The sequence below is a fragment of the Rhinolophus sinicus genome, linkage group LG09 (assembly GCF_036562045.2).
Source record: "Rhinolophus sinicus isolate RSC01 linkage group LG09, ASM3656204v1, whole genome shotgun sequence".
NCBI classification, from domain to species: domain Eukaryota; kingdom Metazoa; phylum Chordata; class Mammalia; order Chiroptera; family Rhinolophidae; genus Rhinolophus; species Rhinolophus sinicus.
This window is the reverse complement of record NC_133758.1, coordinates 94,735,557-94,762,402: the sequence shown is the minus strand read 5'-3', so window position 1 is coordinate 94,762,402 and position 26,846 is coordinate 94,735,557. Positions and strand designations below refer to the sequence as shown.

The 26,846-nt window shown below is 33.2% G+C and overlaps 1 protein-coding gene across 2 annotated transcripts in view; it reads left to right on the top strand.

The window, feature by feature from the left end:
• The window catches only part of CRPPA (CDP-L-ribitol pyrophosphorylase A), a 215,473-nt gene that overhangs the window by 99,324 nt on the left and 89,303 nt on the right, over nucleotides 1-26,846 (top strand). Inside the window, exons 7-9 of one of the 2 annotated variants that reach the window (XM_019727133.2) lie at nucleotides 4,646-4,738; nucleotides 5,216-5,308; nucleotides 23,394-23,525. In XM_019727133.2, the coding sequence (XP_019582692.2) occupies nucleotides 4,646-4,738; nucleotides 5,216-5,308; nucleotides 23,394-23,525 (318 nt within the window). The remainder of the gene's footprint in view (nucleotides 1-4,645; nucleotides 4,739-5,215; nucleotides 5,309-23,393; nucleotides 23,526-26,846) is intronic. The other variant, XM_074340804.1, reaches the window with a different exon arrangement.

Below are 26,846 nucleotides of genomic sequence, written 5' to 3'. Positions count from 1 at the left end.
ATTGCACATTCTAATTGAAAAAATTGAAATGAGGCTCTGTTGTAGAAATACTAATCTTAAAATACTCTTAATATTTAGTGAATAGTCTACTTTTTTTTTTTTTTTTTAGAATGTACACTACACAAGTGCTATGGACTGAATATGTTCTCTCCCCCAATTTGTATGTTGCAATCCTACCTGCAAAGTGATAATATGAGAAAGTAGACCCTTTGGGAGATGAGTAGGTCACTAGGATGGAGCCCTCATGAATGAGATTAGCGCTCATGTAAAAGAGACCCCTGAGGGCTCCCTTCCCTCTTCTGTGAGGATACAGCAAGAAGACTGCTGTCTTTGAACAAGGAAGCATGCCCTCCCCAGACACTGAATCTACCAGTGCTTTGTATTAGACTTCCTAGGCTCCAGACATGTTTGTTTAAGTCATTCAAACAGTAGTGTTTTGTTACAGTAGCCTGAACTAAGACAACAGGTAAAATAAAATAATTCCTTGAAAAATTTAAAAATGATTGTGACAACCATGTAAATATAATTTACAAAATCTCCCTCCTTCAGTGCTTACAAAACAAACAAACAAGCAAAAAACCACAAATAGTAAATCAAGCAAACAAAATTACTAACAACAACCAACAAAGGTAAGAGACCCAACTCAACTTCAGGTATCAATTTCACCAGTAACAGTCAAGAAACAAGCAAGGTGATGACCTGGCTCATCGTGTCTTCTAAACCCCACCCATGGATCCTCAAGACAGTGTTATAGGGCAAAAGGTGATTTATTAAATCCAGATAATTCTTATATTTTTAAATTAGGGAGAAGCAAATTGAGGGACTAAAGTGAAACCCAGGGAAAATCAGATCAAATTCCTCAATTCTCTGTGGTACCTCAGCAGAGGCAGGGTAAGCTATCCCAATAACTACCATTTTTAACTCTCGAACTTATCAAAAAATAATTAGATAGCTTTATGATTCATTGTAAAAAGTAATCACAGCACATACAAGTCAGATTTTAAAAATCTGAAAGAAACCTCAAGGCTCCACCTTAGCCCCCCCGAAATATTCTAATACCTTTTGGTTCTACAGAAGGGCTCAGTAAAAGTCTGACTTCAAGAAAGGGTAAAAACTCACAGTGGCATCGCAAGGGATTAATAGTGTTTGAATGGCTAAGGAAACAAAATTAAGACTAGAACAATAGTTTTATGGAACTAAGCAGTCCATTAGGAATAGAAGACATCAAAAGTCAGGTTATTATCATAGAAACTTGAAATAATCACATTGTATTCCAAGTGTATTCCAAATAAATAATCAGTGTATTCCAAGTAAAAATTAAATAATAACTAACAGAGAATTGAAGTGAATGACACTAAAGGCATCCGACACATAGGTAATGTGTATATGTCAAGTAGACAAGCCAAGAAATTCTTCTGGAAGCTGGAAGAAAATTTCCTTGAAATGAGAAATTGATTCTGTAAGACTTAAAAGGGCATATTTTCTGGAAAAAACTGAGGAATAACAACTGACAATTAAACCTGTTCTGATTCTGATTAGGATTTTGAACTTCCATATAAAGAATTCTTCAGGTAGGCACCTATGTGCAAAACACAAAAACAAAACTTATAGAAACAAGGATAATTTATCTACAGTGTTCACTGTGCAAATATAATGAAGCAGTGTCTATAAATTTTGGAGGAAATGAAAGTGGAATCCAAGAATATTACCACCAGTCAAATTATCAGTTATAAAGACAATAGGAAAATATATGTCTATGAAAACTTCTTGGTAAAACTACGTGATGTTGAAATCGACCCAATAAAATGATGAATGGAGAATGGGTGAACGACAAATGGAGTATCAAAAGCATCAGGATAGTGCACAATGTTTGAAGATAGTGGAACTGACTACAGATTTATGAGGGAAAGTGTGAACCAAACTTTTAGTCCCAGATTAGCTAGCGATTCTTTGAGTATAAAAGCAAAAACTCAAGGAACCTGAAAGTATCGAGGCTTTCATTAAAAAAACAAACAAACAAACAAAGCTACTTATGGATGAAGTTCATCAAATAAAGTTAATTAAAGTAAAGAATTTAGAAAAGGAGAGATTTTTGTTAAGAAGTCAATTTCCTGGAATATAGATTGTCTAAATTATGTGGATTTTGAATATACTATAGGATATGAACCTAATAAAGCTGTCAGAGTAAAAAACAATATGATTGGCTAAAACTAGACTGTGGGTAGAAATTAAAATGTGCTTTATTCTCTCATAGAAGGAAGTCAGTTAATACTAGCTTACAAATAAAATTCATTGCCATTAGAAGCCCAAAGTCTTAATTCTATCCCCGATATTTTTTCTTAACATTTAGAAACTAACTGAACTCTCTAGAAGTGAAGAATTATCTGAAATTTAGCAGCATCTTCAGTTTTACTATATTGGTTCTTTTGCTAATATTAAATCATTTAATTAAAATGACATGCATATCGTGATCTCATTTTAATAAAATATATGAATGCTTTTGTTCCTTCATCTTTTTGTTCTACCAGCTTACTTCATATATTATTAATAAAGAATGGTTGGAATGATACTTACCCAATGTTCAGGGTAATTATTTCTAAGTAGTGGTCTTTTGGGGTGAATTTTTTTAACCCTTTAAAAAAGCCTTTCATGTTTCTTTTTAATTTTAAGAACGTATAATTTTTATCATTGAAAGAGGACTTTTTTTTTTTCTTTTAAAAAACTGGTAAGTTTTAAAAACCTATTTATCAAGCATTTGCTAATGGTGTGAAGAAACATGAGTTTCTGTCCTCAAGTATCCCCTACCCTGTTCTCAAGAATTTTATCAATTCTAACACTTAAAAAGCTAAATCAGAATATCCTTCATGTTCTCATCATAGACCTTATTTATGTACATGTAAAAGAAAATTATATATATATTTTTAAATTCAGAATTCACTTAAACACACATTTGTTGAAGTTCGGATGATCTGTTGAAGATCTGGTGATGTGGTTATCTTATTTTATATCTATCAAGTCAGAAACTTGGTAGGATCTGAAGATTACCTACGTGTATGCGAAAATACCTGCTGATATCCTAAGTATTGGCAAAAGACATGAAACTTCCGAGTCAGAGAAAAGACAACGTTCTACAATAGAAGCAGTAAGGAGAATAACAGTGTACCACTGGTGTTCTGAATTGCAAGTCCCACAAGAAAAGGCATTTGGGGCTAGGTGTTGCCAAGCAGTGGGGTGCATTGGAGAAGAATCTTGATATTGGGAAGCACTGGGCTTCCACTGGAGCTGCTGGTAAACCAGCCCATCCTCCCTTTCACAAGAGACATTGTCTTTATTGCTCAGGAATGCCAAGCAAATCTGAGCCAAGGGAGAGAGATGTCTCTACTTTCTGGAACATAAGTAAATTTGCACCAGGAAGAGATCTATCTGTTTGCAAGTCTGGGTGCTGTGGACATCCTTGAAAACCCAATCTGGAGTAAATTAGCTATTAATGCCTTTGAATATGTTTGGATATGTGAGAACCCCCTGGCAAATTGTCTCCCTGTCGTTTCTAGATGTGGCACAATGGAAACTGATTTCTTCTCTATTTCATTGTCAATATGTGGCTGACAACTATGGACTTTTTCTTTTTTGAAAATAATGTTCTTTCTGAACTTAGTCCTCAATGAGAACTTTAAACCTAAATAAAATTCTTGAAATTTATGAGTCAACTGATTCCTATAGCAAAGCAAAGACCTTAAAACCTTTACTTCCTTTTCTCAAATATTTCATCAAAATTATGTAGAATTGAAGCTGAGTTCTGCTGAAGAGGTATTATTCTTAGAGATTGATACTTTACTAAGGAACATGCATTTTATTTTAGAATTATATGTAAGCATTCTAAATGGAATGCCAGTATTAACCACTGAAATGTGACTTCCTATGGAACTGATATAACAGAGATATCATTTTAACAGATCCTTTGTTTAGTATTTAAGTTGTTGATATTGTTGTAATAGAAAAAATAGGAATTAATTAGAATATTGAACTATATGGAATAAAAATTTCATTGGGTAAGTTTTTGTACTGTATGTACCATTCCTTCAAAATCTAGTCTGGGATTACATCTAGTCTTTTCATCTCTTCTCTTACTATCATTGCCCTAGTTCAATTCTTTATCACTTATATTATGACGATAATTTCTTATTGCTTTCCCTGCTTCTAGTCATTCCAGGTTTTGTTAAAACTATTCTTTGTAACTGTAGTAATTCAGTATGCTTACAGAATCCTCCAACAATCCCTGTGTGACCAACCGTTTTATTTTATTCCAACATTCTCTACAATATATTCTTTATATAAGAAAAATCAGACTCCTTACCTATACCTGAATATATCCTGTGCCATTTCTATGTATTTTTTCTTTATCTGAAACAATTTCCTAATATGTTTGTTTGCTCAAATAATAGTCATTATTCAAGGACTAGTTCAAATGTCTTTCTTGGTAGCTTCATAAATTTAAGCCTGAATTTTTTGTTTTTATATGTGGTCCTTGGCTTTACGAGCCTATAGCAATTTTGTGCTCATTTGTAACAAAGTTGTTTTATATTCAGATTTGGTCTTTCTGCTAATTTGTAAACTCTTTTTCCCCCTCTGTTTTTTCTTCTTCTAGCATGTAAAAGTCACATCTGGGGCTCTGGGTCATACTGGCAGAGATCTTCAACAAATCATCTTAGAGCAATGCTATAATTTTGTTTGTGTGAATGTAAGTAGTAAATACAAATGATTGAAAGCACTAGAGAATCTGTATAAATGTAGTGTGGAAGACAGCATATTTTTCTTGTTTCTTAAATATTCGAATTTAAGATTCTGATAGATGAGTTGTGTTATTTGATATGTATTTGGAAATTTTACTTTTTATCCTTTGAAACAGGAAAATAACATTTTTAATAACTAATTCCCATAATGAGAAAACAGTGATATTTATTTAGACAATATTTTCAATTTTATGTCTTGTATGTGGTATAAAGCAGATAAAATGACACAGGTTTCAATTAATAAATCGTTCAAATTTCAATAAGTATAAACTTACGGTTATCCTTTAAAATTGCATGAAAATAAAAATTGAGTTTGATGAATATTTTGAATGATTATTTAAAAGTTCTGCATTTTGCTCCTTGAATTAAATTTTAAATCATTTAAGAACTTCTTTTCACTTCCTTTTATTTTTCTGATCTTTCAGGTTAGGGCCTATGAATTTGAAGAAACCCAGAAACTACTGGATGTGCTTAAAGAGAGTGATCTTTCCATTTTGTACCCTGTTGTTGTGATTTCAGTAAGTGAATGAATTAAGGTAGCTTTGTCTCTTCAAATTATGTTTCATTTCTTGGAATTCAGATTTTCTATTTAACCAAATTTCATCAAACTGAGGAAATCCACCCAAACCCAGAAGACACTTTTCATTGTGGATTCTTGAGTTTATGCTCTTGCTATGATTTCTATTACTGCTTGCCCTTATTACTGCAATTGTTTGGCTGATGAGACAGATTTGGAAAACAATTTAATTCACCTTAGCAATCAATTTCATTTCTTTTTCTTCATTAAAATCTCAAAGTGTGTTGCTGAGTTGATTAGATGTTTGGATAATTTGAAAGAGCTTTAGTTAGCATATTACCATGGTATTGTTGACTACTTGGGCTGAAGTAGATGTCAGCATTAGAATAGATAGAGATAGTTGGATGGGGTCACGTTGTAAATCTTCTGTTTCTTAATGACTGTGTGTGTGTGTTGGGATGACATTTCTTATCATATGCAGTCATTGAACTGTGAGTCTTTGGAAACAAATACTCTAATGACAAGCACACCTTGTATTAGGAGAATATCCCCTACTTGAAAAAACAAACAAACATTTTTTTCTTTTTTTGATTGAGACTGGTGGCATATAAGAATTAAAAAAAAATATGGGGATACCACATTTATTTCTTTGTTTGTTTGTCTGTTTTGGAAGTGATAAATGTCACCTTGATTGTTTTCATGGTGTATGCATGTGTTCAAATCCATCAAATTGTATACATTAAGAGGACGCTTTTTGTATAACACTTATCCCCCAATAAAGCTGTTTTAAAAAGTTAAAAAAAAAAAAGAATTAAAAAAAATTAGATCCCTTTCTGTGTCTTTTAACAAAAAACCCTATAAACATTAAAAACCAATGCTTTCTTTTGTAACGTTAAATTATTAGAAATCCTGTCAGAGAGTCCTTTTCAGATGTGATTTCTGATGCTCTTTAGTCTGTTGTATAAGTCATCATGGATCCAAATGTTTTATCCTTAGCTGACAGCTAACGGAAGTTACTGTTGTTAACCTTCTCTTCTTTGTGGCTACCAGGGGGTATTTAGTACTGCTAGCACCTTTTCCAGATTGCAACTCTGAAGAGGAGTATCTAGATGCTCTTTTTAGAATAATCTGATATGATAGCTATCAATGTGGGACATGGTCGGTTCTCTATTTTCTACTTCTAGCACATGTTTTGGTTTGCTACTTAAATAATGAACAAATGTTTAGAAAAATAAAGTAATATGTTAAACGCATGAAAATAGTAAAAGGTAATTTCATAAAATTTCTGATACAAAAATCACTCCAGTAGAGCATTAGGCTTTTACCTAAATTATACAAGACTCAAAAGTGCTAAGAGTCTGAATTGTAGGCTGGGTTCTTGACTTAGAAATTAATGATCAGAGAGCTGTTCATTTTGTTTGTTTGTTTGTTTGTTTGTTTATTTTCCCCCTAGCAATGGAGAAGAGAGTTTCAGGAGATAAAACTAACTGTAGCTGTTTTCCAGTCAAGATTATATATAACCAGTTGGAAAACTATCAAAAACTACCTTCACAGATACAGAAAGTCTAATTTATTTGCATCTGGCAGGATTTCCACAAAAAATCCTTTGGTACTACTATCAAATGAGATAATGGACAGTGTAATCTTATTTAAAGCTTTTTTTTTTTTTTTTTTCCAGTGAGCATAGCTGATTCATATAATAGGCACCAAACAAATGTTTAATTTTTAAAAGCAGAAATAAATTCGCAACAAATCTAAATAGAAGTTCACAACCTAGATATGAAGTAGACTTTTTACTTTTACATTAGTTTATCACTTTGCTACAGCAAAATAATTTTACTGTAATTATATGAATGATTATACGAAAACTCTACCTTCCTCTGACAATGTAGACAATTTTATTGGTGCTTAATGAGAGATAGGAATCCATGAATTCACTTTAGCAAAACATAAATTGTAGTATGGAATTTTAATGCTTTGAAAGCATAAATAAACCTTTAGAAGTGCCTTATGTAGTTCTAGTTACTGGGAAGTAGTTTATTGACATAACAGATCAGAATATATGATCTTTAAAAACTTCAAAATGTTTAATATTTGAACATGTCAGCAAATAAAAAAATAGAAAACCACCATCCATTGACACTTGATATTTTCACATCTGGGGAAACTGTCACAGAGATGTAAATTGTTTCCAGAAGGTTCCACAGCTCACCAATGGCAGAGCCAGGAACAGAATCAATCCAATATGCAATGTATCAAATACACTTGTTATTTTTATGCTCTCATGAATGTGTTAAATAATAAGATGAAAAAAGATTAAAAATATACATATACACACATATATGTATTTAATATGTCTTCCTAATAAAGAACAAATGACAATTGGAAAAACATAAATTCCTTCTTTTAAGTGCTAATGACTTCTTACTTTAGCTTCACAGGGTATTGAGCCTTTATTGAATTTAAGTTATAAAAATCTGTGATCCTATTAAATTTCTTAACAGATCCCAGACTTGTATCTTTGTCACCTTACCTAACTAGTTCTGTATGCTTCCTTCTATTAACCCTGTTATCACTAAGCTAAGACAATGTGTTTTTAAGGCACAAGTTCTTATAAACCAAACAAAAGAGAGCAGGCTATTGTAATTCTCACTGCCTCCATATTAGTTACTTTTTACTATATATGTATACATATATGTGTGTGTGTGTGTATATATATATATACACATATATACACACATATATGTACATATATACACATGTATACATATATGTACATATATATGTATATATGTATTTCATATATACATTTCATATATATATTATATATATATATGTATTTCATATATATATATTTCTGGTCCCTATTTTATTTGTATATATTTTTGAATGGATTTCTGTGTGTGTTATATAGGCAATGAATGACCTGAGAGTAAGTCCAAATCCCTCTCTACTCCAATTTCAACCATGTTGCTACTGTAGTTTTATGGATACCTTGATTTTTCCTTCAGAAGATTATAATTTATTGTATGTTGAATTTTTGTGATGTTTTCACTTCAAGTACATTCAAGTTTTCTCTTTCATGGTTGTACGCAGCTTCAGTGGTAGAGATGCAATCATTTCCACAAATTCTACAAATGTTTTCATTTGTTTCCTGCTAATATAATAAGTCTCAGGTATTTCCTGCTTACATCAATAATAAAATCTAAAGAAATGCTGGTTTAAAATACCTTTAGAACCGTTTTGCAATTTCAGTCATGAAGGGATTCATAGCTAACACAAAGATGAGGAATGAAGTCATTCTTGCAGAAGGTGTTGAATAGAAAGAATTGACTGTTATTTTAACTTCTTGGAGTTCTTCCCTTATGGCTAAAGGTTACTGGAAAGTTTGTCTTACGGGATATAGAAATCCCCTAAGGTTAATTGTGAAGGACAAGTAACTGATGATGTGTGAAGACATGATTCCCACCTTCCTAGTATTCTCTCTTTTCATGAATATAGGTTATTTGTTTTCAGATAGGGTGATGTTCTGTAGGAATATGCGAATAGAATGAATTCCAGCAGACTTTTTCTAGGTTGTATAAATATTTTTTTCTTGATTAAGCTCTGGATTTGGAATCACTGTTTATTTTCCTATTTTAAATAGTTTACTGAGCTTGGTCTGATGAGCAAAATTGTTTGTGAATTTATTTGCCAGTGTTGTCCTCGTAAATCAGTGTCTAAAATTTAACATGAAATGCATAAGCGGCAAAATAAAGGAAACTAGCCATCTTTGTTAGGCAGCTTACATCAATTTTAGTCCTAGAGAAGGAATTGAACAATTGGTTTGGTCATTCAGTTTATCAAAAAAATAGGCCTAGGAATTTCTCTCATCTGATTTTTTTGTGCACTGGATTCTATTTTACATAATGGTTATGGCCTTTAGCTTAATTGTGTTATGGTATTTTATATACAGATAGAACCAAATATATTTTAATATCATTTATTATTTTAAAATTAAATGTTATATTTCTATAATCAATAACACATTAATAGAACACACATTAATATAAATAGTCCAAGCCTGACTTTGCTTATACTATTGAAAAGGGTTTTACTTCATGGAGAAAAATATATTGTTGGAAAGGTAGTGTTGAATAGAAAAAAGACTGTGATTTGAGTTTTGGGAGGTCTTTTTTATAATGATGCTGAACCTGGAGTCTAGTTAGGGTACAAGTACTAGGTCTGCAAATAACAAATGTCTATTCACCTGGCTAAGTTTTTTATGTCTAAGAACCTTAGTTCAGAATCTTTACCTGGAAGCAGAGTAGGAGGCTCTTGATGACATCTAAGTAGCTTCTCTTTCCAAAAATATATTCTCCATTGCAACATGTTGTCAAGACTTTTTACTGTGCTATGATCCACTTTGCATGCCTTTTATGTGTGGATATAACAGAACAATTCAGTCATATTCTAGTCATATTAAATAGGAATTAGATGGAATGGTATTTCTTTTTTGAGCCATTTTTGAGACCTTTCTATAATCCTTATCACAAGATTCATGAGATTTATTTTATTTTATTATTATTTGTCTTGTATGTGTGCCTTTCTTATTTATCTTCCTCTTTTTAAAATCTGGTTTTTACTAGGTTGAGGCTAGCTCTTCCTCTTTTTCATTCCTTCTTTTTTTCTCTCTCTTTGACAACAGTTGCAAGATTAATCTCCCCCACCCCACCCCAATCCTCTCCCAAGGAGCCTATCTTTCCACATCTAGCCTGGGTCCTATCTTCCGAAAATAATTCCTTAATCATTAGATCTCACACCAACGCTTCTTCTTGCCACTTCATTTTAAAATCACTTTAGGTGCTATCTAGTTAGCACCTTTTAGGGAACTATGCTCTTCTCTTCATTACCTAACTGATTCTTAATATAGATTCATGTCACATATTTTGAACCTCTATGTGACAGGTATTTAGACATACATGTAGCTTATTTAATAATTAATCCTTTTTTTGTTTGAAACTGCATCTTTAGAAGAAGGAGGCTTTGGATATAAGCTAATTTTCTAGATTGTTTTATCTTGATCATTTAAGTAAGGGAAGGATTTTATGTTATTTAACTTTTTTTCCAAAATGAAGATTCTCAATAATACGAGCTTCATTATGAAATGACCAGCGTTAGCCTGGCCGGTGAATCGTGACGGAGATTTCATGGGGTCTCCCGGATCACTGTCTATTCTATCCACCACCCCAAGGTAACTGTAACTAGGTCTGCTTGAGAAAGGGGCAATTTAGCTTGGGCTAGAGGACCAGCAGAGATCTCTTAAGGATAGGAGAGAAAGCTGAAATTTGGAAGACTGAGTAGGGTCCAGTTCTATGGGTAGTAAGAGGAATAGCAGTTCTATATAGAAAGGCTAACACATTACAATGGTCAGAAGTGGAAAGAGCCAGTGGATCTAAAACAGAGAATGCACTACACATTGGGGAGAGTTGAGGTCAGAATTAGGCAGGTCTGGGTCCAGATTGGCATTGGGAGTTTGAACTTTATACAGCAGCATGACCCAGTAGAAATGGATGTGATCAGATTTGCGATTTAAACATCATTCTGGATGCTGCACAGAGAAAAGGATAGAGATCAGAGAGATTCCTTGAAGCATTTGGTTTAGTTAGGACCTTAGTGTAGTCGTCCAAGAAATAATGGTGGTGGCTGGGGCTATAGTAGTTTTAGAGTGAATGGTCAGAAATGGCTGGAATCAAGATACATTCAAGAGATAGAAGCACTGAAAAATGGCACTTGATTTAATGAGAGAAAGGAAATAAAACCTCTAATTTTGTATCTTGTGAGACTGGATGGATGATAGTCAGATGGGGACGTTAGAGGCTATGTTTTGATTTGTTTCTGAAGGTTGAGTAGGCAGATGATTATCCCAAATTTGTTGGCAGAGATAATTGGAATGATTTCACTTGCATTCAAAAGCTTTCAATTCATTTGTATGTGAATGTTTGTGTATGTGTGTGGTGTGTGTATTTGTGTGTGTGTGTGGTGTGTGTGTGTATGTGTGTGTGTTTGTTTGTACTTATAGAAACTCTATCCTAAAGCCTTCTTGGAAAGGCAGGCCACGCTCCTCCAAGGCCTCCTTAATGTTGGAATTTTAATAGAATTCCAGGTTTAGGTACAATTAAAAAATATATCTTTCATAATACAGTGCCTTTGCCAAGTCTTATCTAGTGTTTTTCAATGAATTTTTTCTGTACTAATGCTTCCTAGTCTGAAAAAATAAAATAAAATAAAAAACAAAAACAAAAATAAACCCTTGTTCATGAGTCAAAACATGAACGGATAGGAAGATGGTTAAGTATAAAAACATTAGTGGATAGGAAGTTGGTAAGAATATTACCAGGCCTAAGCACTATTGCTTTAGGATAAAAATCTGTAGCCAACTAAAATTAGATTCCTTGTGCAATTTTCTGGAAAACTTGAACTGTTCTTTTATTGAAAGTACAGAAAGGTGATGGAATCAGTGCAAAAAGCTTCTTCATCCAAACATGCTTTGTCTTGAACACTGTTGGTAATAAATTTGTGTGTGATACTTTTGAAAAGTACAGTATAATTTGATTTTCCAGGCACCAGAGGTTTTATTTTATGGGTTTTTGAAGCTTATACTTATTTTACTTGCATGATGGGGTACTGGATTCACTGGTATTTGGTAAGGTGGAAGCAGCAAGTATTGCCAAGATAATCCTGGTATCGCTATTGTAGAATTCTTATTGGGAATGACAGCACTGGTTACAGTCACCTGCGTGTCTCTTCTGAGTACTATGAGTGCTATTTCCATTTCTAGGTCTTTTGAGAGAAAACTATACATTTCTATTTTTTTACTTAATATGTTTGTGGAAATGACAGAGTTCTGAGTTTTTTTTGTTTAACTAACAATAATCCAGTTGTGATCTTGTATTTCTTGCTCTTCCAATTTATAGGAGATGGAACTCCCACTACATTTATAATTCTCAGACACCCCCCATCAAATGTGGCCTGCTAATGAATATCCTTAGTATAATTATGTTAATGTTAATAATAACAGATACTTATTGAATGTCTCAGATAATGAGTCAGCACTCTTTTCTTTAAAATACATGATCTCATTTAATCCTCAGAGCAATCCTGAGAGTTGATTATTATAGATGTTATTATCCTCAGTTTAAGAATACGCCTCATGCTCATTTCACTTTACCACATGATGTTCATTAGGGATGTCAATACTTGCCCTTTTCAAGTAAGAGAAACCAAATTGTTAGAGGAGAAAAGGATCTTAAAAACCAGTAAGTAGAATGCTCTTCATTTTGCAAGCGATAACTCAGGTCATTTTATTTGCCTGGATCAGAGAAACTTTTTTAAAATTAAATTTATTTGGGTGACATTGGTTAGTAAAATTATATAGGTTTCAAGTGTATGATTCTATAATACGTCATCTATATATCACGTTGTGTGTTCACCATCCAGAGTCAGTTCTCCTTTAGTCACCATATATTTGGCCTCCTTTTACCCCTCTTATCCTAAATTGCCATCTGTGTCTATGTGTTTTTGCTTGTTTCTTTGTCCCTTTTTTGCTTTCGGTTTTATATCACACATATGAGTGAAATCATATGGTTCTTAACTTTTTCTCTCTGACTTCTTTCGCTTAGCATGATAATCTCATAATCCATCCATGTTGTTACAAATGGCAGTATTTCATCTTTTCTTATGGCAGAGTAATATTCCATTGTGTATATATACCACATCTTCTTTATCTAATCATTTATCGAAGGACACTTCAGTTGTTGCCATGTCTTGGCTACGGTGGATAATGCTGCAATGAACTTAGGAATACATACATCTTTATGGATAAATGTTTTTAGATTGTTTGCGTAGATATCCAAAAGAGGGGTTGCTGGGTTGTATGAGATAACTTCTTTATATTAGGGATTAGCGAATTTTTCTTTTGAAGAGCCAGATAGGAAATATTTTATGCTTTGTAGGTCATTAATGTCTTTATTGCAATTATTTAACTCTGCTGTTACAGTGCAAAAGCAGTCATAGACAAGATTTTTTAAAAAGGGTGTGGCTGTGTTACAGTGAAACATTATTTACAAAAAACAGGGGCTGGATTTGACCCATGGGCCATAGTTTCCTGAACTTTGGTTTAATTTTCATTTGTAAATGATCTATTTACCACAATTAATTAGTACCTTTACCTGCAACACCGGTTAAACATTTATTTAGTAGACCTATATTCTCTGGCTCATCAAGTCTCATGACATAAAGTATTACTCATGTACCAACTGCTATGTTTTTATCTCTGCATCGCTTCTCTAAGTTTTGACAGGAATATTCAAGGGCATGAAGTTTAAAGTTTTTGAATTCATCTTAAACTATCCCTTGCAACAGTCTCTCTTTTTGGTTCAGTTTTGACCCCATCATAGCCACCGTGACAGATTTTGCTAATTGCAAATCTACCAAGCTGCTTTCCTTAAAATCATACAGAGGCTCCTCATCCCCCACTGGACAAAGCTTAGTCAGATCATAAAGCCTTGGTCTGGGCTGGATCTTGCTAAATGTTATCATCCCTACTCTAGTATTCTCACTGAGCAGTTTGCCCTCTGGTAATACTGAACTACTGTAGTTCCTTCCACGCATGCACCATGTTACCTGACATATCTGTATTTCCTCTGGTGGGTTTTTCTACCTGAAATACCATGTTTCTCGTGTTTGCTTCCTTCCCTCTTATTATTTTAAAAATTTGAGTGACAGTATTTCTTCTTGGAATCCTTCCTTCACACCCCCATGCTCAGAGTCTTTCCCCCTTTACTCACACAGCATGGGTAGGCATTCAGAAATATGGTTGACTTGAACTTGCCTCGCCATTCTGGGACATGATGTCTCCTATTCCACCTATTTCAGTGCAGCCCCCCACAAATAAATGCTCTGTGGTGACTTGCAGAAGTGAAGGAAGCTAGGTCTGAGGAAATAAGTAGAAATTTCATTTCAAGTAATACCTATAAAGGAGAACAATACTGCTAGTTCTACCAGAGGTTTTAGGCTTTTTTTTTTTTTTTTTTTATTAACTGTCTTGATTTAGTCTATCCTCCTTACTATTTGGTATAGTTCAATTTTTTTTTTCCATTTTGCATTTTAGAAAAAGAAATTTTGTTTCATACAACAGCTATAATCATCTAATTTACAGATGTCTGTTCTTAGTTCTTGTGAATCATGTCTTCATGCTTCATGTTAGGAAGTGTAACTTATTGTGTCCATAAATGACTACTCATGTCTTCTTTTAAATTACTTTCTGTATTTACTCTGAAAGATAGCATAAACTTTGAAGTGTTTCTCATTTCTAAGTGGGCCTTTCTTTTTCTCCTATAAATTGAATTTAAGGGGTGATTGTCAAACATTTTTGGAAGAGACATTCCTTTATATTTGTTTCAAAATAAATTCTAAATGGATCACTACCATATTAAGCAAGTAAATTTTTGCATTGATGAGCATTAATTTTATCTTTTAGTTCATGTGTATAACATATTTATGTATTTATTAAGAAATATTAGGTTATTTTGATGAAGACAAAAGTTTGAAATCAAAGATTATGGAAAATGATTGAGATTTCTTTTCCTAGTCTATTTCTGCATTTTATATGGATTGTGCAATAAACTGATTGGCCTATTAAATACTTATAATATTAACAGTTGAGGAAGGGTTTTTTCCTTGCATACTATCCTCTGCAGTTAAATGGATCTAGAAGCCTGAAAATGGCCTTGTTATAAATATAATATTAAACAAAGGTTATCTTCAGACTTACGTGCTATGATTATAATATGCCAACAGAATGTGCTACTGTGTTCTCCCAAAAATAAGACCGGGTCATATATTAGTTTTTGCTCTGAAAGACACATTAGGGTGTATTTTTCAGGGGATGTCTTATTTTTTCATGTACAACAATCTACATTTATTCAAATATTGTCATGTCATCTTCTTTTGGAACATTGTCATAACGTACTAAATGTGTCCATTTGGCTGGCAATCTTAACTGGAGCTTATTTTCGGGGTAGGTCTTCTTTTTGGGGAAACACGGTATTTCACTCATTCATCTGTGTTACTACATTTAATCTCACACAGTGATGAAAGCATATGCCAAGCAGATGTTTCTTAGCCCTGCTGGTCATTCAGTTGAGCTCAGCACACATATGACATGAAAGTGTTACCTCATTGTACCATTCTTTGTGTGCAGACATGCTGAGGCCTGAGTTTAAAAAAAAAAAAAATATAGTGCATTTTTCATCTTAGGCACTGTAGTTTTCACCTCTACAAGTTCGACTTGGGTCCTTTTTTATGTCTTCTATTTCTCTACTTTGGAATATGTGGGCTACAGTTATAATACCAATTTTAATCTTTGTCAGCTAATTTGAACACCTTTGGCAGTTTTGAGTGATGTATTTATCTCCCACAACGGAGGCAAGGACCTTCTTAGTCCTCTACCTAATGCCCTATAAGTTATGTTTTCTGATCTGAGTGATGGCTGTTATCACTCTTTCTGACCCTGGGTGTGTGTCAGCACTGTTCCTTCTGATCATTTTGGGGGGCTTTAAACCTGAACATCCACAACCCTTCCCCATGTGCCAAGGCAGTAAGTTGGGGCAGATACAGGGCTCACATCATTTACTTGTCCTCTCTCAGAGACGTCCTTAGTTGCTTAGTGTATCATGCCTTAAAACTCCCTGTTTCACATGGTTTTCACACTTTTTTACTTGTTTCTGGTAAAAAGGTAAATTTAGTCCCTTTTACTCCCACTTGGGCAGCAACAAGCTGGGCCCTTCTCAATTTGGGAGTTTTATTTCCACACATTCATATCCATCCACATTGTCAGGTATATATTTTTAAATGTAGATAAGAAACAAACTCAGTCTGTTTTAGCTCAGACTCTAGATAATTTTGCTTATTCCATATCTAATTTTTTACAGTGGGACTTGAAGTAGTAACAGAACATTTAGGCAGGAATTAAAATTCCTTTTGTAATACAGACACATAAATTAATGACCCCTCCAAAAAAAAAAAATGAATGGAGGGTATGACCATCAATGATGTTACATACACTTCTTTTGTGCTAGATAATTACGCCTCTTAGCAGTTCCTGCAATTATGAAATGTTCAATTTCTATACTCTTGTGTATCGTAGCTGCTAGCTACCTGTTGCTTTCAGCACTTGAAGTGTAGCTACTAATTTATATATAATTTTAATAACTTTGAATTTCAATATAAATAGCCATATATGGCTAGTGGATACTCTAGTAGTGCAAATCTAGACTATGTTTTATTTGGCCACCTTTTATATTGGGTTCGTTGTATTACATAATGTAGAATGTTCATTCTATTACGTAACTTTTATGGCAATAAAAAGTTAAGCTAGTATTTTATTTTAATAAAAAAATAACCCAACAAAACAAATACCAGTGATTTTCCAATGTGTTATTAGAAGCACTGTAATTGGAATTTCTGTGTGTTGTGTTTTTTCTAAGACTAATGTCTAGTGGTTGGCTTCAATAGATAGTGTCTATTTGTGAACTCCAAAAATATTTATTTTTAAAAAGTACCACGTAATGCTTATCTAAATGGCCTGTGGACAACCACAGAATAATTATTGATTGTTGCTTAAGTAGTAATAAATTTGATTATGTAAAATGAAATTTTTAATAAGTCACTAACATGTATAAAGATTATGTACTAAACTCAGTGAAAAATCACACACCTGCTTTTTGTAACTTCTTAACTTCCGTAATTTATATTCTCTGACAAATTTTCTCAGAAAAAAATATAGAGTTATATGTTTTAAATAATGCTAGCTAAACAAATCAATGCTTCATATGAATCATTGGATTGCTTTTATCTTTTGATTCTAAAATTTTTTACAGAGGCTACAGATGCTAATTTGTATAGATATATGTAATACTTCAGCTAATTGTGCTATAATACAACAGTGGCAAAGTTTAGTTCTTATAGGAGAAATCACTTTGTGAAGTGATATGAAAAAAATGTTCAGTTTTATGTATTTTTTTACATGTTTTAAAAAAAATGTTAGGTTTTTTGTATTGACTGTTTAAATGTGTTCTGGTTTCATTACTTCTTTAATCTTTTAAATAAGGATCTGAAAAAATGTACACAAATATAACATTTATACTGATATTATAGAACTCATTTTTTAAAAATTCTTTGAATCAATAGAAACATTTAAATCTTTAAATCTTTATATGGTTGATATTTTAATGCAAAGTGCATTTATTAATTTCCTATCTTTTGTTACATGCCATTATTTCTCAACCCACTAGTTTTGCTGATATTTTATTCTGTTAAGATTTACAAATGAGTTGTTAAGCATTTGTTCTGAGTTTCCATGATAGCTTATAACTTAATTAGTTTCTATTCATTAGAAGTATGATTTGAATTTCATAATGGCATTCATTTAAATTTGTTCTAAAATGAAGTGATTCAATGTTAAAAGGTTGTTCTTTTTTTCTTTAAAAGGACAATTCATTAAATTAAAGCAATTTTCATTAATAGAATCCATATAATTCATAAATAGTTGAAGTGAGATGAAAGTTTTTCTCATTTTTAATAATCCTTAAGATGAACTGTTACTTTGATCTGCTTAGTATTAGCTAGTTTCATGTTATTAGATTTCCCTCATATTTCTTTTGAAAAGTGCTTTTTTGATGATGTTTGGCCTAATTCACACAATTTACTTTTCTGTACACATATGTAGATAATTTTGCAGTATGCATTGTGTGGCTTCAGAGAACCTCTATTCTATCTACCAATTCTTTTTAACTCAATTATTTGATAATTACCATAACTTTCATTTTGACTGCCCTTCCTTCCACTTTGGTGGGCGTTAAGTAATGCATATGTGGATATATACTTATGCTTCACAAATTGACTCTCTTCTTAGTCAAATAAACAACGAGTCTATTTCTCCTCCTATCATGAATCCTGACTCATGGCCTTCCTGTGAACATGGGCTCTGGAATGAAACAGAAGAGTTAGATGTGGGGTTATGGATCATTCATGATGTTTTAAAGAATATTGTGTGTGATATTAATTATTGTCCTTTATTTAATGTACCTGTCCTCAGAAAGAAGTGAAAAATCACATTTTAAAATATTAAAGAAAATCAATTGGAATTCATCTGGGACCAGGGGTATATTAAATGTTTACTAGACAAATCGAAAGCATGTGTACAACTGAATGTAGACGACATCAGGCACAGAGAAGTTTTTCCAAACTCTGGGTGCCAGAAACTTGGCCCACCCACAAAGCCATGAAGCTACCCATATGTTAAATGTTTAAGCAGTTTACCAGTTTATAGGAGTGAATTTGCTACCTTTAAAAAAATATAGATATTCTTTTTTGGGGTTCTAGAAAGAGATCAGTATCTTTTTTGAGTGTGTGAATGAAAAAGAACTGTTAGAAATGGTATCCTAAATGGGAAATGTTTTTACTGTAATTTACATGTAGCAAATTAGTGAACAGTGCTAAAAAAGAGATCAAAGAATATCTTCTTGTTAGCTATAAGCAAATCTGCAGAACTCAACCTAGATGAAATGTTTAGCTACCTTTCAATGGATGCAAGCCTGTCCAGGCTGTAAGTTTGTTTTATTAAGGCAAAAACATTTACATTTCTCTTGAGTTATCATGATCATTTTGCAACCCTCTGCTGTGGTTGTATAAACCTGCCCTGTTTTTAAAATTAAAATTGATTGCATTACTATACAAACTGAAGATTTTCCTGGAACTCCTAAGTAGTTGGTGTGTTTTAGAGGTTCAAAATTAGTAGCACAATGTAAAGTATATGCTTAAGTTTCATGGTTTTGATATTAGGAATTACACATCTGCTGGAGATTATTTTCTGTTTTTCGTATGTCATCAGACCTCCCCATCCGGGTGAAAGAGCATTTTGAGATGCATCCTACTTCTTCATGTTTTAATTTTGTCAACCTGATTATACATTGCGTAAGGTTAATAGGCATGTCTGCTTCTTTAAAATCTAATTATATTGACAAGTACAATATTTAGCACATACTAAGTATTCAAGCAAAGGACCTGTATTAATCGCCTGTGTTCTATTACTACATATCTTCAAGTTTCCTTATAATTGAAGTATTAGGTTTGGTGGGTTAACAGAGGCAGTTTGTAGATCTATAAATAGCTTGCCTAGAACTCACCTTTATGCACCATTTCCTTAACTCATGGAGTCTGTGGTAAACAGCATTGGCCTACCGATTTTTCATTTTTTTAAGGGCCATTACCTTTTTCTTTCCGAGGAGCTAGTGTATGTTGTATCTTATTGATGTATAGCTGGAATGAAAGTCTTCCACTCATGACTTGATGAGAACTTTTAAAAATTGTTGTACCACGTACCATGTACTTCAGTTCAACCTAGATGTTTTTGCTATGGCATGTGTCTCTGTAACAAAAAATTAGCTTCCATGTGATTGGTGAATAAGGGATTTGGGTCCATATAATGTGGCAGTGGCATCAGCTTGTATGCAACTTTGCCTGGATCAGAACAGCCAAAATAACAGCAATAGAATTAGAAACTTGGAAGGAAAGGTACCAATCCTCAACTTAGCTGCTGCACTGGATCAGAAGTCTTTATGACATTCTATTTTTTTAAATCTTTATTTGATTCATATGTTAGTTTCTAAGAGAAATGCAGTAAAACAGCCCTCTATGTTTACGGACTTGGAAATTGTATTCATACAATTCGATTTTTTCGCTTTGTGCATTCACACCTATGTTCTTGGTAATAAGGTTTTGATTATGATAATTTTTGATTTTTATTATGTACTATTCCTCTTTATCTGTTTTAATGGTTTTTGTCTTAAACTCTACTGTGTCGTATTATATCGCTACAACCTTTATTTTTGGTGGTATTTGCATGGAATGTCTTTTTCATCCTTTTATTTTGTACTTTTCAGCATAGTTTTCTTTAGATATTTATCTGATAACTAGCACATTGTTAGTTTTTTTCAATCTGTTAAATCTGTTACCTATGAAAGGGTTCAATGTGTTGCATTTATTTTTTTAGTTTTGGATTTGGAATTCCTTCTACAAACTTATTTTGTTGTTGCTGTTGGCCAATTGTTTTGTTTACTACTTTCCTGTAATGCTTTGATGCGTTGATATACATAATCCTTTTCTCACTTTGAAAGTTCAGAAACTATAAAGTATAGTTGTATATAGCTTTAACTCAATACCATTACTTTTAAAATATGCATAATTAGCTATAAGTTAGACATGCGTAAAGTTTCTAATCTCTGTCCTTCTCCAAAACAAAACACAGACACAGCACACTTCAATTATCCATTGAGCATTCTCATTCCAATATGAGTTATTGTTGTCTAGAGTTTTAGTTCTACCATTTTTAGGCTCCCAAAGTTATTATTTGCTTCTATAATTAATAGTGAATGTAATTAACTTCCATTTAAAAATGCAGTTTCCTGCTCTCTTTAGGACACTTTCACGGAAATTATCAGACCTGCTCCCAGCTCTGATCCCCCATAGTTTCACTAGCTCTTGGCAGGTTGCTCTTCCTGCTGGGTCAACCTCAGGGGCAGCTTCATGGTGCAGAACTCCATTCCCAGTTTTATAAGATCCATCATTCCTTCTCCATTTAACGTGTTACCAGTATGTTCACTCTTTCATTTCTGTGCATTTTAAATCTCTGTGAAGGCTGTAATTACAAATTAGTCTTGTGTTTTTTGCTCCTTGTGCTATTTTTTTCCCCCACAAATGCTCTCCCCATGCCCCTTATTTTAGTATGAGAATTTTCAGAACTCAAAATTTGTCAGGAAATCTTAAGTTGTATCAAACAAGAAATGTCTGTCTAGTTACTTACCTTGGCTGGCAATGAAGTAGCCCAGGTTGTGCACTGCAAAACTCCAGGGCATTCCATCCACATAAGGTATATTGGACAAGGTGTCCCCGGCATTTCATGGCATCTAAACAGTACAGGTAATTACATGGTTAGAAGAGTTAGTCGCCAGTGTATGGGGCCATCTAGTGATCTGCCAATATGGGCTCTGGAGATAATTTTACCCTCAGCCAGTCCCCTGGTTCTAGGTCCATACCATGACTGAAGTTTCCAAAATTGCCTTGAGTTTGGGGAAATAACCTGCTTTTGTTTGCAAGCCCACTACCAGCAATTTTAGGTTCAGCTAGATATTTCAAAATCATAAGATTAAAAGAGGCTTTGTGGCACTAGTTTGTCCAACTTTGTAAAAGACTACGGGACACAAAAAAAGGCAGGGCAGAGATGACCATGTCACTTCAGCTTTAGCTCTTAAGTTCATCAGTGCACATTAGTATAGGAGCTTCCCCCTCGACACAGACACACCTCTTCTCCTCCCACCATGGCTTCTCATGGATGAGGGGAGGAGGCCACAGAAGATGACATGTAAGCCATCCTTTTAGAAGCCTTCAGCTACAAATAAGAATAGACATCTTTTGCAACAGCTGATAAGCATTAGCTTCCAGGTCCCAGCTAGGGGGACACCTGGCTGCAAGTTACTAAATTGTACTGAAGCAAGATCTAGTATTTATAGTTCATTCACAATTCTTTTAGCCTGCCTGTGGTTTACCAGTCAGGAGTTACTTTTACCATAAGCAATGCTACCTGGTAAAAAAGCTGAAATTTCACCATTATAAGTTTTCAGGGAAACACCTAGGAGAAGGCAAGCCTAAGGTTGTAGGGTCACATCATCTTTTCATGGGGTATCTTTTCATGAGGTAGTCAGCAGATAGAAAAACCTAAAATGTTTCCTTCTGCTATTCATCTCTCATTTTTTTTTCGCTTTTCTTCTTTGTCTATTCTTTTGGTTTCTTTATGGATTGAACATTTTTAGAGAAAAAAAGTTTTTATTGTTACCCTGGATTTCAGGAAGAAGCAGCTATATGTGTTTGTCTTTAATTAACTATATTTAACATAAAGTTCCAAGGAATAATTATTGAATATTACTAACTTAATGCATATACATACATCTTACATGTCATCTCATAATTCTCTTTAAAAATAGATGCTAATAAGTACTTTTCCCTGGAAAAGCAAAATGTAATGTGATGGGTTGGAAGAAAAAAAAAATCTCCTTTGTGTTACAGAAAAAACATAAGATATTTTGTTGTGTATTTTCTATGGAGCACATTTCCATATAAATGAGTAGAGAGGAAGGGAAGGGACTAGCATAAAAGTTTTAGGGTAGAGTATATTTTAAAAAGCTCCTAGTTAATAAATATGCATAATTGAACAAATTATAATTCTTGAAAGTTTTTAAAATTTGGTATTGTGAAAGAATAAATATATTTCAGAGTATTCATTTTACGTATACATTTGCATTTTAAATTGTTCATTTTGAGGGTATATGTCTTTTATATTCCATAAAAGATGAACAACACTGTGAAACCTTCAATAATTTTGGAGAAATGAATAAAGATCACCTGTGCTCCATAAAATTTAAACGAAAAATAATGTTTAAAAAATAGTCAATTGAATTATTTTAAGAAAAACACTATTTAACACTGCTAAAAAACACTACATAAAATTCTTCTAGATTTACTTTAAGAAACAAATTATTATTTGTTAGAATTCCAGTTATTAATTACTTTGAAAAGAATTCTTGTAGACAGATTTATGTACATAAATTAGATGAATACTCACTTGAATTTTATTGATAGTGTTAATTTCCTAAATATATATTCATTTATTTGTATCCTAGTTTCAAATTACAAATTATGAACTAAGTTGAATGAATTGATCAAATGATAATAGTATTTTTTATACATGTGACTCTATCACAAGTTCAAATAGAACTTTATATTGTCAGTGAGTGTTTACTGCTTCTGTATTTATAAAGGATGATGCATTGATCTTATTAAATATTTATGGCTTAGAATGCTTAACCAAAAATTAATGCAAATTGATAAAAATATAATTGTGTGTGTTTTGAGCTTCTTTAATGTTATATTTTTTAAAGGAAACTGAATGGGATGGTATTCTAATTGTTGCCTTTTACGTTAATTTTCAGGTGCATTTTCTTGATTGTAAATCTGTACCTTTTGGTCAGAAAATGGAAAACCTAACGCAGATTAGGGAATTTGCAAAGGAAGTGAAAAAAAGAAACATTTTATTATGTGGCCTTCTCATATATTATCCACAGGTAGGTAAAATGTTGGTCTCTTCAGATGATATGTTCTGTAGAATATAATGTTAATGATGGGGACCTGATTTTGTTAAAAGTTAACAGATATTAATAAGAATAAATTTGGCTGGAAAATTACTCATTTATTTATATTCTGTAGTAAGTAGAACTTCTCAAGTCTGGAGTAAAAATCAAAATCAAAACAGGTATTTTGATTAGGGTGAAAAAAGATGATAATTGGCAAATGTCTCATGTAGATAGTCCACATAGAATTGCCAGATATACAAATAAAAATACAGAATGCCAGTTAAATTTGAATTTCAGATAATAAATAATTTTAAGTATGTCCCAAATTTGGTCTTTGAAAATTGAAATCCAAATTTAACTGGAATTTTGGAATTAACTGGCAACCCTAAGGTCACAACTCAGCCATTTATATAATTTGACATCACTTATTTCTTTTTATGCTATGCTAAAGATGTTGATGATCAAGTTTTTAATCACTTGAAAGCAATGTTTGGCATTCAGATTATAAGAGGGCATAGTATTTAACTAGAGAAAAACTCTAATTGTCACTGTCTTTTAATCGCAGCAAGTTAAGCTGAAGGCAAAATGGATTAGCATTATAGACTGTGCAGAACAGTGTTATATAAATCAAACTGTTGGACAATCTATTAGAGAAGGTGGATTTGCCCTTTGTGCATAGATACCTTTTGTGGAATGTGCAGAATGCTTTATAGTTTCATGGTACCACATAAGAGTCAAGAAAGTGAAATAATCAACTGCTTTTTCAATGGTCTGGAAAAAATGTTATTTGGTACTGACTGTCCAGGAAATGACAGGTATTTAAAGTTATATGGTTGATGAATAACAGCTATTGTTGATGAAATATTTAAGGTACCTTTTTAGCCTGAAGGTGACAATATTTCTTTTGAAACAAATGGATCTTAATTAAATATAAGGATCATCTTTTAGCCAGTCCCTTGGTTTTCTTTAACTTTGAGGTTGTTTCCTCTGCTTCCAAAATATGAAAGCATGGTTAGTCATCAAGAACAAGACAAAGTTTAGTTTACTTGGGGTCGTAAAATGTTAGTGCTATAGGGGATATCGGAGTCAGGCAACCAAAGCCTAGAAAAATACAAAAACTGACCAAAGGACAAATAGCTGTCAGAGTAAGAATGAAGAACTGAGATCTGAATCTTCTTTCAGGACTATTTCCTCTTCATTAGATTCTCTTTGGTTGTTCTCTAGATTATTATGGTGGGAAAAATAAATGAGTTCTTTTTCTTGTGCCATGTGAGGAGTCATAGGTGCACACTAATACTACATGATGCAGACATAAAATTGAGTTCATTGCGGAAAATCTCAAAAGCTGACCAATGGTAACGCACACACAATCCCTGGAATTCTCTTTGTCCTATGATTCAGGCTAAGCCAAAAAAGTCCTGTATGCACTACAGCTGACATTCTGGTGTAGAGTATCGTTGCCAGATGAAATATAGCATACCCAGTTAAATTTCAATTTCAGATAAATATTAATTTTTAGTATAAGTATTCCCAAATATTATATGGAACATACTCGCATTAAAAAACATCTTGTTGTTATTCTGAAATTCAGATAGAATGGGACATCTTCTGTTTTTCTTTGCTAAACCTAGTAACTCTTGTAGAGTTTATATTTACAATAAAATTGCTGATTTTCCAACCCCTGGCATGCTCTACACATTTATGGGATGGGTACAGTGAGTATCTATGTGATTCTGCACCTGTGCGGGCCCCCGGTTGGAAAAGTGGCCCTGTGGGAAAGAAGGAGCCTTTGCTGCCTACTGCTTGGCATCTGACCTTTGTTGTTTTGAGCAAAGTTGGACCTGCTAAGCCAGCTCTAGCAAGCTTCCAAAAGTGGGAAGAAGATGATCCCACAAGGCCTTCAAGATATGCTTCTCATCATTTTAGAAAGCAAAGATAGCATACTTAGGTGTTGCTTGTCTCATCTTAAACATACAATAGTGCAGATGTTTCACATATGTGAAAATGTTTAAAATACAGGGAGTGCGTTTGTCCTCAAAGACACAGGCATGAGTTGATCTCAAAAGTTCAATACATTGTCCAAAGTGTAAGTCCACCTTAGAGAGCATTGACCAAAGCACCCTGGGATGTTCGCCCGAGACACCATTAAAAAAGGTGATGGTTAAAATATTGGGGAAACATCAGTGAATAAACAGACTACTTTAATGAAGGGCTTCAAACAAATCCTTTACATACTAATAAGCATTTCACATCTCCAAACTGGGGACATGGGGTATGCCATTTTCTATTTTCTCTTGTAACTCTTCAACCATAGGTAACTCATGTTTCCATAAAACAAACTTTGGGAAACACTCCTCACAAATATGCCCTAAGTAAAGAAATTGCTACCTCTGAACATACTCTTTTTATACGTCAGTAATATTTTTTTCTGTTTAGTTAATCAATAGCTCTAGTATTGAGTGCCTACTTGACAGTTATTCTGTTAACACTAAGGGTATGAAAATATGTAAGATGGAGCTTCTGTTCCCTGTTGAGTGAAAAGATGATTGGTTTGTGCTTTCCATGGTTCTGTGAGATACAGCTTTTTGTAGTGTTTGTACATTGGGCTTTGTTTCCTAAATCTAACCCATCTGTGTGCTAGCCGTTCGGGTGTTTTCATAGATAGTTAGCGTGTCCTTTTAAGTATCTGATCAGTGAATCCTTTCTTGGTTTTTAATCATTTTTCATAAGACATAGCGTTGAGTGCTTCTTCTTTGGATAGGTTTTCAGTTTATTGATCGTCCCTCCTCAGAAGAGAGAACATAATTAATTTCAATATCTGTGACATACATATGGTCTTTTTGGGTTACAAAAGACCTGCCTTGTTATGATATATTTCTGATAATGTCTTGATTTTTGGGGGCTGCACTTCAATGTTCATGTGTATGATGTTTATAGTTAAATAGAATTATGTAAGCCTTTGTTTTTAAAACACATGATGCTATTGAGCTTCTGTTTGTGTTTGTGTAGAGTTCTTTTACACATGTGTAACACTTTCTGTGCTTGGTGAATTTAAATGTATCAGTTTTTTTTCCTAGTGTTTCAGTCTTCTAGTCTTTTTTAAGTACTATATAGCATATGATTAATTAGCTATAGTTTCTTTCTTCGTACAATTTACAAATTAGGTGTTGTCTATATTTGTATGCACCTTTAGGGAAAAACTGATTTGGGAAAGGCTAAGGATTGATTGTGTTTTTAGTATCTGAAAATGTTGTCTACAAATAACATTTAGTATCTACAATGTTATTTGTGATCAATTAATGGTAATTCTTT